The sequence below is a fragment of the Marmota monax genome, unplaced genomic scaffold, assembly GCF_021218885.2.
Source record: "Marmota monax isolate L192 unplaced genomic scaffold, Marmota_monax_Labrador192_F-V1.1 WCK01_AAM20220418_F8-fsc00010, whole genome shotgun sequence".
Lineage (NCBI taxonomy): Eukaryota > Metazoa > Chordata > Mammalia > Rodentia > Sciuridae > Marmota > Marmota monax.
Genome location: NW_026692321.1, coordinates 19,304,714 through 19,316,765, shown reverse-complemented (window position 1 = coordinate 19,316,765; position 12,052 = coordinate 19,304,714). Strand labels below are relative to the sequence as shown.

Sequence of the window (12,052 nt, the reverse complement as noted above, 5' to 3'; positions counted from 1 at the left end):
GGCCCCGCCTCCGGAGCGCCACCCCCTTCTAGTGCAATCGCCTCGGGGCGTGGCTTAGTCGGACAGGTCCAGTCGCCGAGGGGCGGACATCTCTACGAGGTCCGTGCTAGTTTCGGTGCGCTCCAATGCTCATTCGGGGTGGACAGACCCACCCGCCTTTTCATTTTCCCCTTTGGCATACGCCCCTGTAGCCGCTCAGCTCCCCTGAGCCGACTGCAGACTCCCTCCGGCCCGCGTTGTGCTAGTCCAGATGCCAAGGTTGCGCCTCCGTAGCGATTCGGGCCTCTCCATCCGCCCTCAGTAAACATGGCGGCACAGCGGCTGGGGCGGGCAGGGGGCGGGGCCCCGCTGTCACCCGGCCTGGGCGCTGCGGGCCCAGCCCTCCAGCAATCCACGTGTGGAGACCCGGCAGGTGGGCTGGGCCGGGCCGGAGTGGGCGGGGGCGAAGAGGCTGGGCAGAACAGTTTCTGGGCGGACGAGGAGGGACTGGTAGGGGCGGAGCGGACTGTCCCTAAGCGTGGGGACTGGAGGTCTGAAGTGCGAGCAGTTAAGAGGTGAGCTCGGCACGTGTGGAGGGCAGGGGAAAGCCGGGAAAGAAAGAGGGTAAGGGTGATGGAGGAGCGGAGGGCGAAGGGCAAATACGGGTGGGAGGACACGAGCCTGGGAACGCCCCGGGCGCCAAGTCGCCTTCACCTCAGTCCTGAGACCGCGCGGCGTCCCAGAGCGTAGCGAGGAGGTTGGGGCAACACAGACGTGCTCTCTCTCTCTCTCTCTCTCTCTCTCTCTCCCCCCCCCCCCCCCCTCTCTTTTTTTTTTTTTTTTTTTTTTTGCCTTTCCAAAGACAGGGAGCGATGCTGAGTTCGGAAAGAAAGAAGAGACCTTCCTAGCCCTGGCTGAAGAACGGAGGTAAGGTAAGACAGCAGTATCCCAGGGTAGCCGGTGTTCCGACCGAAGGGTGCTAGGGGACTCCTGCTCTTGGAGAAACAGTTTTTGCTTTGATTAGCGTCCCCCCCCCCAAAAAAAAAAAATAAAAGCTCATTGAAGCCAACCAGAACTCATCTCGAGTAGCCAGCAGAGCCTTCCCTTCATGTTCTCCCAGGTATCTATTACTAGGTACCTATACCTGAGAATTTTCGGAATTTGCGTTTTACATTTGGATGGCAGGCACATTTTCCAAGATGTTAAAATCCGATCTTGGCATTTTGATAAGAAGCCCCAAGCTTTTCAGACTTTGAGGAATTTTAGACACAAGACAAATTTTGAGAGAATCTTTTTGGAGAAGTTGATCCTACAGTGGGTCCTTTACATTTTGTAGGAGTCAAAGCATTCCAGTGCAGTGTGCGACCAAAGTGAGTAAGGCTTTTTTAAAAGGGGCCCCCATGAGCTGTTTGTACCTTGGTATGTTGAAGTTTTAGTAAAACAACTTGGTTCCTCCTTTTGACTCCAACTCTCTGGCAAGTCCATTGGATTTTATCAGTGTAGGGTTTTTAGAAAGCCACTGCTCTGTTCCTAGAATTATACTGTGTTCGATGAAGGCTTTGTTACCGGTTTTTTTTTTTTTTTCCCTGTCTTTCCTGGCTCTCTTTAGCCATCCAGGAAGGTTCTCTGTACTTCAGGCAAATAGAATTTTATCAGGAAGCCTATCAGTTTACCTCAGCAGTATGGTGTCCCAGTCCTTTCTGTAACCACCTGCCTATCAGTGCCATTAACCATTTAGTTCTACATGTTCTTTGTTGCACATAGCAGACATCTCTTTCTAGTAGTTCCCATCATCTCTATCATTAGCAGTAAAAATTGTCAAAGAGGAACAAGAAAACTCAAGATGTTGCAACATAAAAAAGCCCTGGCCATCTTTAGATTAAACCAGAGTGACCTGTTCAGAACTTTGTTCTAGACACTAGCATTCGTGACTGTAAACATGTGACCCAATAATTGCCAGCTCTTTCTTCTTTTCAATGGTCCCAGGAGGTTCCAAGTTCAGGTTCAGTCTATTCCTTGCTAACCAGGTAGCATATGCCCAAGAATACTGGAGAGCTAAAGGATGGCCTGATCTTCCCTCCAGTGGGCAGGACCAGAAGACACAGTTTATATTAATCTATCTCTAGATTAGTTGAAATCTAAACTATGTGTCTTGAATGATTGACTATAGTTAACACTCAGCTCCTGCCCTTTCTTGGAGTAGTAAGGACAGATCTTTTCTGGTGACTCACCTGCCATAGTTACAGACAATACTCTTCCTTTAGACAGCATTATTTTTTTTCTCCCTTGTTTTGTATCATACTGCATAACCTTAAGCAAATTATTTGTTTCAATTACCTTGTGAAAAATTCCTGTCTTAACCTGAGAAATGGTATTTTGAAAGCATCAGCCATTATAACTTCATTATTTAGTGTTACTAACGAGAGCAAAGCACTTAGCACACTTCTGGGCTATATAGCAGATGTTTAGAAAATGTTAACTGTCGTCATGTTAGGCTATCTAAATACATGACACTCTGCTGTTTTTTCCTCTGTACCAATAAGTACTCCTAGGGCATTGGTTCTGAAGACAAGATGATATTTATGGAGAGCAGAATGGATGGAGAATTATTAGATCTTGGTTCTGATCTGGCTTCTGACAACAATTGGCTGTGCTTCTGAAAAGTTCACTTGAATAATCTGGGCCTTTGCTTATCTGTGAAATGAGAGGGTATAATAGTGATCACCTAAGATATCTTTAAATGCTGAAATTCTGCAATTCTATCTTTGCTTCTCTGTGTGTTCTTGGAGGATTACTATTTTTTGTGTGGGAGTTAGAAAAGCAACTTTCCCATTTTCTCTCAGTTCCTCCTTTCTAACTCCCTCCAACACACAGGGTGCCAAGAGTGACTTAGGCTGAAAGCCTAATCCATCTAGGAATGCTATTGAATATGAGCTCACTGCTTCCCATTTTGGAACTTCTGAGTTGGGGTGATAGGGCCATTTGATTCACAGCGATTGGTTCCCTGCATGGATGGACCAGAACAAATAGCTTTTGAGCTTTTCCCCACGCCTCATTCCTAGTCTCTTCTTAGCCACTTTATAGAGCCGGACACTCCACCTCTGCCCAGCTCTGCCACAGAACAGGGATTACTTCTCCAGGTAGGTGTCTGCCTGCAGCAGTGTGTGAACATTCTCCCCAGCTGGTTAGCTTTTGTCCACAGTGGTTCTGGAATCATAATCTTCAATCCTTGGTTCCAGCACAGTGCCCTGGCACCTTGCCTCTCATTTTGGAATCCCATCATTCTTTCCAGATCTGTTATTGACCTTGGTAGGGCAGGTGGAGGGTCTGAGAAATTGGGTATCAGGTTGATTGAGTAGTGTTGGAGAGAAAGGAAAGGGCACAGAGTGATTAGAATGGAGTTCAGGCTGCCATGGAGGCAAGCTCACTGTTGAGCAGTGTTGAGAAGTGGTGCTGTTAGAAGGGTGATTCTGGGAATCATGGGAGGTAAGGCTGAGGCTGAGGCAAGGGGAACAGGGGAAGCCCTGCTGTCATTGTTCTCCATTTCTTCTTCCCTGCAGGCTGTGGCGCCAGGCTGGGCTCTACTAGCTTAATACATTATAGTGACTGGGTCTTTGCCTACAAGGCAAAGTTTATATTAATTCTGAAAAGAAACTGGAGCTAGAGTTGATTTTTCTTTTTGCTACTTAGGTGGAAGCCCAAGAATATTATTGAATTTCATAGCTTTGCACACCCAAAGGTCCTAGCCAAATTATTGTCTCCTGGCTCTCTTACTCTGCTGCTTCCTCCCTTTCCAATTTCCCCTATCCAGCCCATCCCAGGCCTTCACAGGTAGTTATCGCCACACTGTCTGGTGCAAGTCTAACAGGTATGGAACAAAATAGGCTTGACTAGAAGTTGACTCCTTGCAGCTCACCCTGGACCATGTCACTGGGTGGAAGAGGAGGACTGTGATAACCGTGGCTGGGAGCCAGCTTGTAAGTTGCCTGCCCTGCCCAGCTGAGTGGCAGCCCAGAACCCAAGAGCAGCACCTGGCTACAGACCACAGACACTGCGAGGATGAGTGTAACGATGAGCACCGCAGCCCCCCTCCTCTCAACCTCGGACACAAGCGTGGCCACATCTACCTTCTCCTTTGTGGACTATGTGGTATTTGTTCTGCTGTTGCTTCTCTCCCTGGCCATTGGTCTCTACCATGCTTTTCGTGGCTGGGGCCACCATACTGTTGGCCAACTGCTGATGGCAGATCGCAAAATGGGCTGCTTTCCTGTGGCGCTGTCCCTGCTAGCCACCTTCCAGTCAGCTGTTGCCATCCTGGGAGTTCCATCTGAGATCTACCGATTTGGGACCCAGTATTGGTTCCTGGGTTGCTCCTACTTCCTAGGGCTGCTGATACCTGCTCACATCTTCATCCCTATCTTCTACCGTTTGAATCTCACCAGTGCCTATGAGGTGAGCAGGGAAGGTCGGGGGAGGCATGGGGACCTCCAGAGATATGAATGGAGAAGAGGACAGGACATACATGAGGTGATCTAGGGCCCTAGATCACCGCCATCCAAGGAAGATGACAGAGAATTCCCCTGAGTTTCTCAGTTCTTCCTGGATGGAGTCCAGGTGGGGCTGGGAGTCCGGGGAGTGCCTTGCTGAGGAAGGCTTAGAGTGGACATGCGTTAGATGTTTCCTCCTGGGTCTTTGAGGGAAGGGGTATGTGTTGTGGAGGGCAGGCTTGGGAGGATACCTTTTCTTTCTGTGTATTCCTACCCAGTACTTGGAGCTCCGATTCAATAAAGCAGTGCGGGTTTGTGGAACTGTGACCTTCATTTTTCAGATGGTAAGTGGAATGTGATAGAAATTGAGCCCGGGGCATGTAGAGAGCTGAATTTAGGCATGTTGAGGGAGATGGAGTTTTCCCTGCTCTCAGACTGGCAGGATTGAAATTCCTGTGAGGGGTCAATGTCATAGAAGCCATCAGCGGCCTCCTGCTGCCCATTCTGTCCAATGCCACCATAGGCACTGGGGTGATAGTAAGCCAGACTTTGGGAGGAGAAGGGAGAGGGAAGTAAACTAGGAAAGGGGAAATCTTGGGGAAATTGGAGCTGAGGTCCATCCTTCTCTCATCCCACCTGCATCTCCTCTCCCCATCACATCATTTCGCATATCCAACAGGTGATCTACATGGGGGTCGTGCTCTATGCTCCATCTTTGGCCCTCAATGCAGGTGAGGAGTCAGGCCCCTGGCTTCCAGCAGTGGAAGTCTGGGAAAACACCTTTGGGAGGGTCAAAGAAGGGCAATGTGCCATAAGAACCTAACTTTGGACAGGGAGTTAAATCATTGCATGGGCCCTTGGGTTGGCTTCTATCAGGTAGAAGCAGGATTGGTTCACCTTACTTGAAAGCTGATCAAACATTACTATGCCTCGCCTGAATTGGTTAATCAACACCTTTTGGTGGAGCTTTGCAAACATTTTTCCCCATTGAGAATGGTTTATTTTGTCTTTAATGACTAATTGCTTCATCTCTATGACTTAGCATAGCTGCATTCACCAGGGCTTTTCTGGCTTCTGTCTTGGAAAACCCTCTTCCAGAGATATGAGTGTGACTTTTATCTGCTTATAGTGACTGGCTTTGATCTGTGGCTGTCTGTGCTGACCCTGGGCATTGTCTGCAACATCTATACTGCATTGGTAAGTGCAGTAAGGCCTGAGAGATAAAGAAAGGATGAGGGGCTGGGATTGTAGCTCAGTCGCAGAGTGCTTGCGTCCCAAGTGTGAGGCACTGGGTTCGATCCTTAGCACCACATAAAAATAAATAAATAAATAAATAAATGTCTTGTGTTCATCTACAACTAAAAAAAAAGAAGAAGAAGAAGGAATGAGATAAGAATATAGGTGAGGAGATGGGATGAAATCTACGGATAGGTTGGGGTGAGGGAAGATGAGATTTAGGATGGGAGGTAGGAGTGAGGATGGGAATGATGCCAGTAGAGTCCCAGTGATTACTGCCGGAAAGTTGTGTAGCCTCCCCGCTGGTTGTGTCCTCCCTGTGGATAATGTGGAAGATATCTTTGGCAGGTGTGCTGTCTTTTCTCTGCAGGGTGGACTGAAGGCTGTCATCTGGACAGATGTGTTCCAGACACTGGTCATGTTCTTAGGGCAGCTGGCAGTCATCATTGTGGGGTCGAACAAAGTAGGAGGCTTGGGGCATGTGTGGGATGTGGCTTCCCAGCACGGCCGCATCTCTGGGTTTGAGTAAGTACACACTTTGACCTGACTGCAGTCTGCAGTATCTGGGATCTAAGCCCATCCTAAAACCTAGTATCTGGGCATCATAAGCAAAGGGCATGCTGGGAAGCTCAGGTGCAACACTACATGGGCAGGAAGCTGGCACTACAGAGAGGAACAGTGATCACAGGTGCCCTGCTGGTGTTTGTGGAGGATCAGGATGGTACCAGGATGACTACCTGGGATGAGGCTGGGGTTGAAAAGAGGGAACTCTCCCTCCAGCTTGCTGTGCTGTCTCTTGAGTCTATCCAGGTCCTTGTCTTAAGTCATTCTCTTAGCATAGCAGTGGCACTTTGCTCTGCTGTCCACTTACCTCTCTTTCCAGGGACAGGAAAGCCAAGTTGGTGTCTGGGGCTCTGACATGGTGGCTGGGTGGCATCTGTTGCAGGCTGGATCCTGACCCCTTTGTGCGGCACACCTTCTGGTCCTTGGCCTTTGGGGGAGTCTTTATGATGCTCTCTTTATATGGTGTGAACCAGGCTCAGGTGCAGCGCTACCTCAGTTCCCGCACAGAGAAGGCTGCTGTGCTGTGAGTGCGGGGTCAGAAAGCAGTAGAGTAGGGGGTTCCCTGGAGATGCATGGGGTGGGGCAGGATGGCAGGGTGCACATGCATCCATTGGAGCCAGGAAGTAGACCTCCTTTCTGAAGGCTCAGGAGGGTGTGCCTGATGGTGCCCATTAACCCAGACTTACCCCTTGGCACTGACTTTTTGCAGCTCCTGCTATGCGGTGTTCCCCTGCCAGCAGCTGGTCCTCTGCATGAGCTGTCTCATCGGCCTGGTCATGTTCGCCTATTACCAGGAGAATCCCATGAGTACCCAGCAGTCTCAGGCAGCTCCTGACCAAGTGAGAGGGCCTCTCCAGCTCCCTCCTGTGCCCATGAGAGGCCAGACCTGGCTTCCAAGCAGATAGTTTGAGTAGCTACAGAAAAGCCCCATGGCCTGGATGGGAGATGGAGGAAAAGTCCTCTCTAACTCTGAGGTTCCAGTAGTCTAGAGAGTCAGATGCCAGCCCTAGTCATCACCTAATTAGTGCTCATCCTGCCAGGGTGGGGGCGTGGGGAGAAGGTTACTTTTAACCTGTCCCTCACTATGCACGACATGCCCTGCCAGGAGTTGTCATATGCCTGGTCTTATATAATCCTTCCAGAAGTGTCATTTTATAGAGGAGAAATCGCCTTGGTGAGGTAGGCAGTGTGCTGACATCACACTGCTAGTCAGAGGCAGAACTGGGACTTGTGCTGCCATATGTCACTCTCTCTTCAGGGCCCCTTTTCTGTTGACTTGGGGGAGGTCACTTATAGTAGCAGATGCCTGTGTATCTGACTCCCTATCCTGATGCACCAGGCTCTGGGGACTTGCTGGGGCATGTGCAGAGGGGTTTCTGTGCACAGCCTACCTGGGGAAGGCACCTTTCTGAGGAGGTCCATGTACTCTGCTCTGCTTGCAGTTCGTCCTCTACTTTGTGATAGACATCCTGAAAGGTCTGCCAGGCCTGCCTGGGCTCTTTGTTGCCTGCCTCTTCAGTGGCTCCCTCAGGTATCCCCTTTGACCACTTGCCCCAAGTGTGGTGCTCCTACTCCAAGAGGACAGGTGGAGGAGGGATCCCATTGAGTTTCTCACTGTGCCATCCATTGTGGATGACAAGATATAGTCCAACTGTATAAGACCACAGCCTCTGCAGATGATGCTCTGTTTTGATTAAGAGTTCTTTTTATAATGTCAGGAATCGATTGACTTCAACAAAAGCTTTACCTACATCCGAAAAGGACAGTGTCTGGGGCTCAGTAGTAGAGCACTTGGCCTACCACATGGGTGGTCCTAGGTTCAGTCCCCAGTGCTGCAAAAAAAAAAAAAAAGAAAAGAAAAGAAAGAAAAATCAACAAGGGACAGTGTCCTTGCCTTCCAGACCTCCTCTGAAGTATCCCGAGTTCCAACTGTGAGGATGGTTCTAGGTTGCATATGTCATCTCTGTCACCTTTTGGGCCCTGTTCTCTCTGTAGAGTCCCTTGTTAGTTCTGCCTATCTTGGCTCCTGGGCACAGTGCTGTTCCTCATTCTCTTTTTTTCTAGCACCATATCCTCTGCTTTTAATTCATTGGCAACTGTTACGATGGAAGACCTGATTCAACCTTGGTTCCCTGAGTTCTGCGAGGCCCGGGCCATCGTGCTTTCCAGAAGCCTTGGTGGGGTTACACTTCCCCATATTGTCAGTTTTGTTCTTTCTGAGATACACCCTGACTACTGTCAGCACCTATTTTATTCTGGGCACACCAGTTGCCTGGTGAAGCCCACAGCCTTCACCCCATGGTTTTATATATCTCAGAGCGTTTCCTGGGGAGGTTTCTGAGTCACATAGCACTGAGAATGGGCAGAGGGACCTGGAGCTGGGGCATGAGGAATATGTGCCCTCTTTCCAGGGCTCCAGGAGTGGTGGCTTGGTTGGGTAGTTGTATTGTTTTTCTCTCTTTTTATTGTGTTTGCTCACATCTGCTTATTTTCTCCCTTGTGCTTTTCCCCAGCCTTTGGCTATGGGATACTTTGTCTTGGAATGGCCTACATTTCTTCCCATTTGGGATCTGTGCTGCAGGTAATGAACTATGGAGAGAAGAAAATACTTTGTAAGGAAGAAAAGGGATTGATTGAAATAGGAAATTTTCAGCAGGGTATGGCTTAAGGAGCAGGTGTCAGAAATCCCCTTTGATGACCACCTTTAGCTTTTTGCCACTTTAGACTCTCAAGTGGCAAAAAGCTCTCAGGTTACTTCTGGGATATTGTCAGTTCAGAGAGACATAGAGTTCAGCCTGAAGTGGGAATCCAGAGCACATGCCCACAGTCATTTCTGCCCTCTGTTCCAGGGGGAGGAGATAGACAGCTGATGAGTGGGGCTATGAGGCAGTGATTGGTAGTTGTGCTTGCTCAGTGAGCCTGGGGTCTTTGATTGTGGGTGGTGTGTTCTTTTCTCATTTTTCCTCAACTCTATCCTCCCCAGGCAGCAATCAGCATCTTTGGCATGGTCGGGGGGCCACTGCTTGGACTCTTCTGCCTTGGGATGTTCTTTCCTTGTGCCAACCCTCCTGTGAGTGATGTATCTGGGTCCACAGTCATGTGCATGGGATGGGCCTGTGGACTTGGTTGGCAGGGCTTTCAGGATGGGGGGCTGGAGACTGTGAAGGTTTGGCCTTGTGACAAGAAAGTGTGCTGTGTCTTTGGGCAGGGTGCCATTGTGGGCCTGTTGGCGGGACTCATCATGGCCTTCTGGATCGGCGTTGGGAGCATAGTGACCAGCATGAGCTCTAGCATTGCACCTTCACTTAATGGGTCCATCTTCAGCCTGCCCATCAATCTGACTACCACTACTGTGACCACCCTGATGACCCCGACCACCCTCTCTAAGTGAGGCTGGGCTTGCTGTCCTTCTCCTTGAGGGCAGAAACTCAGTTTTAAGGATCTTAAAACAGGCCTTGCTAAGGGATTGGCCACCAGAGGACTTTGGGAAGTGTTGGCTTGGGAAGTGTTGTTGCAGGTGGATAGAATGAGGTGTCTAAGAATGCCCTTTCAACCATTGCTAATTGTCTTCCCCCCTCTCTTCTCTCCAGGCCCACAGGGCTGCAACGATTCTATTCTCTGTCTTATTTATGGTACAGTGCTCACAACTCTACCACAGTTATTGTGGTGGGCCTGACTGTCAGTCTGCTCACTGGTAAGGATCTGGTATTGCTGTGCAGAAAAATGAGGAGGGGCAAGGGGGCTCCTGAGGACTCTGCCCCTCAGAGCCCTTGGCTGTAGGTAACAGCCAGGCTTCCCAGCAGAGGTCCCAGAGGTGGGAGGGGGCTGAGACTTCTGCTGAAGGGACAGCCAAGGACTTGCTGCCCTGGAGGGTTCCCCAGAAGTCACTCAGAAGTTCCTTTGCCTTCAGGGGGAATGCGGGGCCGGCCCCTGAACCCTGGGACCATTTACCCTGTGCTGCCAAGACTTCTCTCCCTCCTGCCCTTGTCCTGTCAGAAGCGGCTTTGCTGCAGAAGCCACAGCCAGGTGGGACCCACTGTCACATGACCTACTTCCTTCTCTTGCACACAGATGCCACTTGCCTTCTAAGTCCCCTCCTATCCCCTTTTCTGTCTCCTGTCTCCAGCACTCCTTTTTCTAATCATGTGCCTAAACAGGGACTGTCCCTAGCAGCTGCCCTTCCACAAGGCCGAGCTGGCTCGGGGAGCAGAAGGATCAGCTCAGCTCAGCCTGGCCTTTCTGCTGCCCTGTCCCACTCCTGCTCTGTACTGTGCTCCTCCCTCTCCTCCCCTGCTCCCCCACTGGCCTGGCTGGGCTCCCTTCTAGCGGGGACCCAAGCAGGGTCTCTCGCTTTCCTACATGTGTCCCTCATCACCCTTGCCCACTCTTACCAGTTCCACTGCCTTGCTCTGCATGTTCCCAGGATGTCCCCACGGACTGTGACCTGTTTCCGGAGAAGATGAATGGGGTGCTGTGGGACAGCAGAGACAAGGAGGAGATGGCTCAGGATGGCTCAGCCCACCAGGGCAGCAGCCCCACTTTTGTTCTCCAAGAGACCTCTCTATGATGGGGACAGATCCCCACTGCCAGCCAGCAGTCGGAGGACACTATAGTGCAGGGATGGGACTGGGTGACTTTGTCTACACCAAAGGATTTTGTTCTTAAAGGTTCTCACCTGCCATGGAAATTGTCCCATTCCAGGCGGGTGAGGGGAGGGCAGAGTTTCTCCTCATCCTTTGCCAGTCTGTTCTCTAGAGGACCAGGCTGCAAGGGGAAGGATAGTGCAATAATGAGCATAGGAGCAAATCCTCTGGGAAAGGGATATGGCTTCTGATTCAGCATAGCCAGTGTCCTTTGGAGAAGTTAGAGACCATACTTCTGGGGAAAATTGTCCTGGGGCTCGATTTGACAAGATTGACCAGCTCCACCAGCTCCACATAGCTCAAAGCTCCTTAAAGGACAACTGTTCCCTTATTATTCCATGTTGACACCAATTCTGTCAGCCTTGGTGGGCCCTGTGATCCCTTTCCGGTTGTCTGTGAGTCCCAGGCTCCTCATTCTTGTGTGCCTAATTTGTTCTTGAGAGGTTTTGATGTCCCTGAGCCTCTCTGAATAGGCAGGTGTGTTCATCTGCTTTGTGTACAGTAGGCAGATTTTCCACATCACTGACCCCATCCTAAAACACTGAAATGGGCTTTTGGGGATGGGCAAATATGGATCCAAGGAACCAGGGCCGTAACCAGGTCCTCTGTGGAATATGCTATCCTTGTCTCCTGAGCCAGGCACCCTGGTATCATTCTGTCATTGATACTCCTATTTTCTTTTGGAGTTTCTTTCTCATGTATCTTTGTTCCTAGGGAATAAAAATTGCTGTTGGATCTAGAGTCTTGGCTTCTGTTCTGTCTTGAACTATCCACCCAGTCCCTGGAGAAGAAGAGCCCCTCCTGTGCATAGATGTGTTTGTCAGTGGAAGGGACAGAGGGGCCTTCCACTGAAACTTCCTGGAGTTTCTGCAGTTCCACATCTGTTGGGGCGGCATTGCGCTCCTCAGGGTGGAAGATGTACTTACTCCTTAAGGCTTTACTTCTTGTGGCTTAGGCTGTCACCTGTTGCCCTTTTTGTCCTTTGCCAAACAATCTCTGTTGCTGAGAAGCTCTCCAGATTACCTCAGCAGAGATGTCCTAGGCAGATCTGAGGATTCAGCTCCTACTGAGGCCACCTTATGGCTCCCAGACATGACCCAGCTAGTCTCATATCCTGTGCTGGACATTCTGTCTTCCTGTATC

The 12,052-nt window shown here is 50.1% G+C and overlaps 1 protein-coding gene across 14 annotated transcripts; it reads left to right on the top strand.

The window, feature by feature from the left end:
• Window positions 1–54: 54 nt before the first annotated feature.
• On the top strand, window positions 55–11,650 carry Slc5a6 (solute carrier family 5 member 6). Of its 14 annotated transcripts, none has more exons than XM_046441476.2 (18): window positions 55–412; window positions 846–911; window positions 3,053–3,119; window positions 3,891–4,431; window positions 4,745–4,810; window positions 5,146–5,197; window positions 5,596–5,663; window positions 6,073–6,227; window positions 6,649–6,789; window positions 6,976–7,105; window positions 7,709–7,797; window positions 8,331–8,443; window positions 8,780–8,847; window positions 9,250–9,336; window positions 9,475–9,653; window positions 9,857–9,960; window positions 10,177–10,292; window positions 10,690–11,650. In XM_046441476.2, the coding sequence occupies exons 4-18, from the start codon at window positions 4,039–4,041 to the stop codon at window positions 10,831–10,833; spliced, it is 1,905 nt and encodes a 634-aa protein (XP_046297432.1). In that variant the 5' UTR covers window positions 55–412; window positions 846–911; window positions 3,053–3,119; window positions 3,891–4,038; the 3' UTR covers window positions 10,834–11,650. The 14 variants fall into 14 exon arrangements, with proteins under 14 accessions (XP_046297432.1, XP_058434414.1, XP_046297429.1 ...); XM_058578431.1 differs by having other exon boundaries at window positions 842–911; XM_046441475.2 differs by lacking the exon at window positions 55–412 and adding an exon at window positions 453–554 and having other exon boundaries at window positions 842–911.
• The last annotated feature ends 402 nt before the right edge of the window (window positions 11,651–12,052 follow it).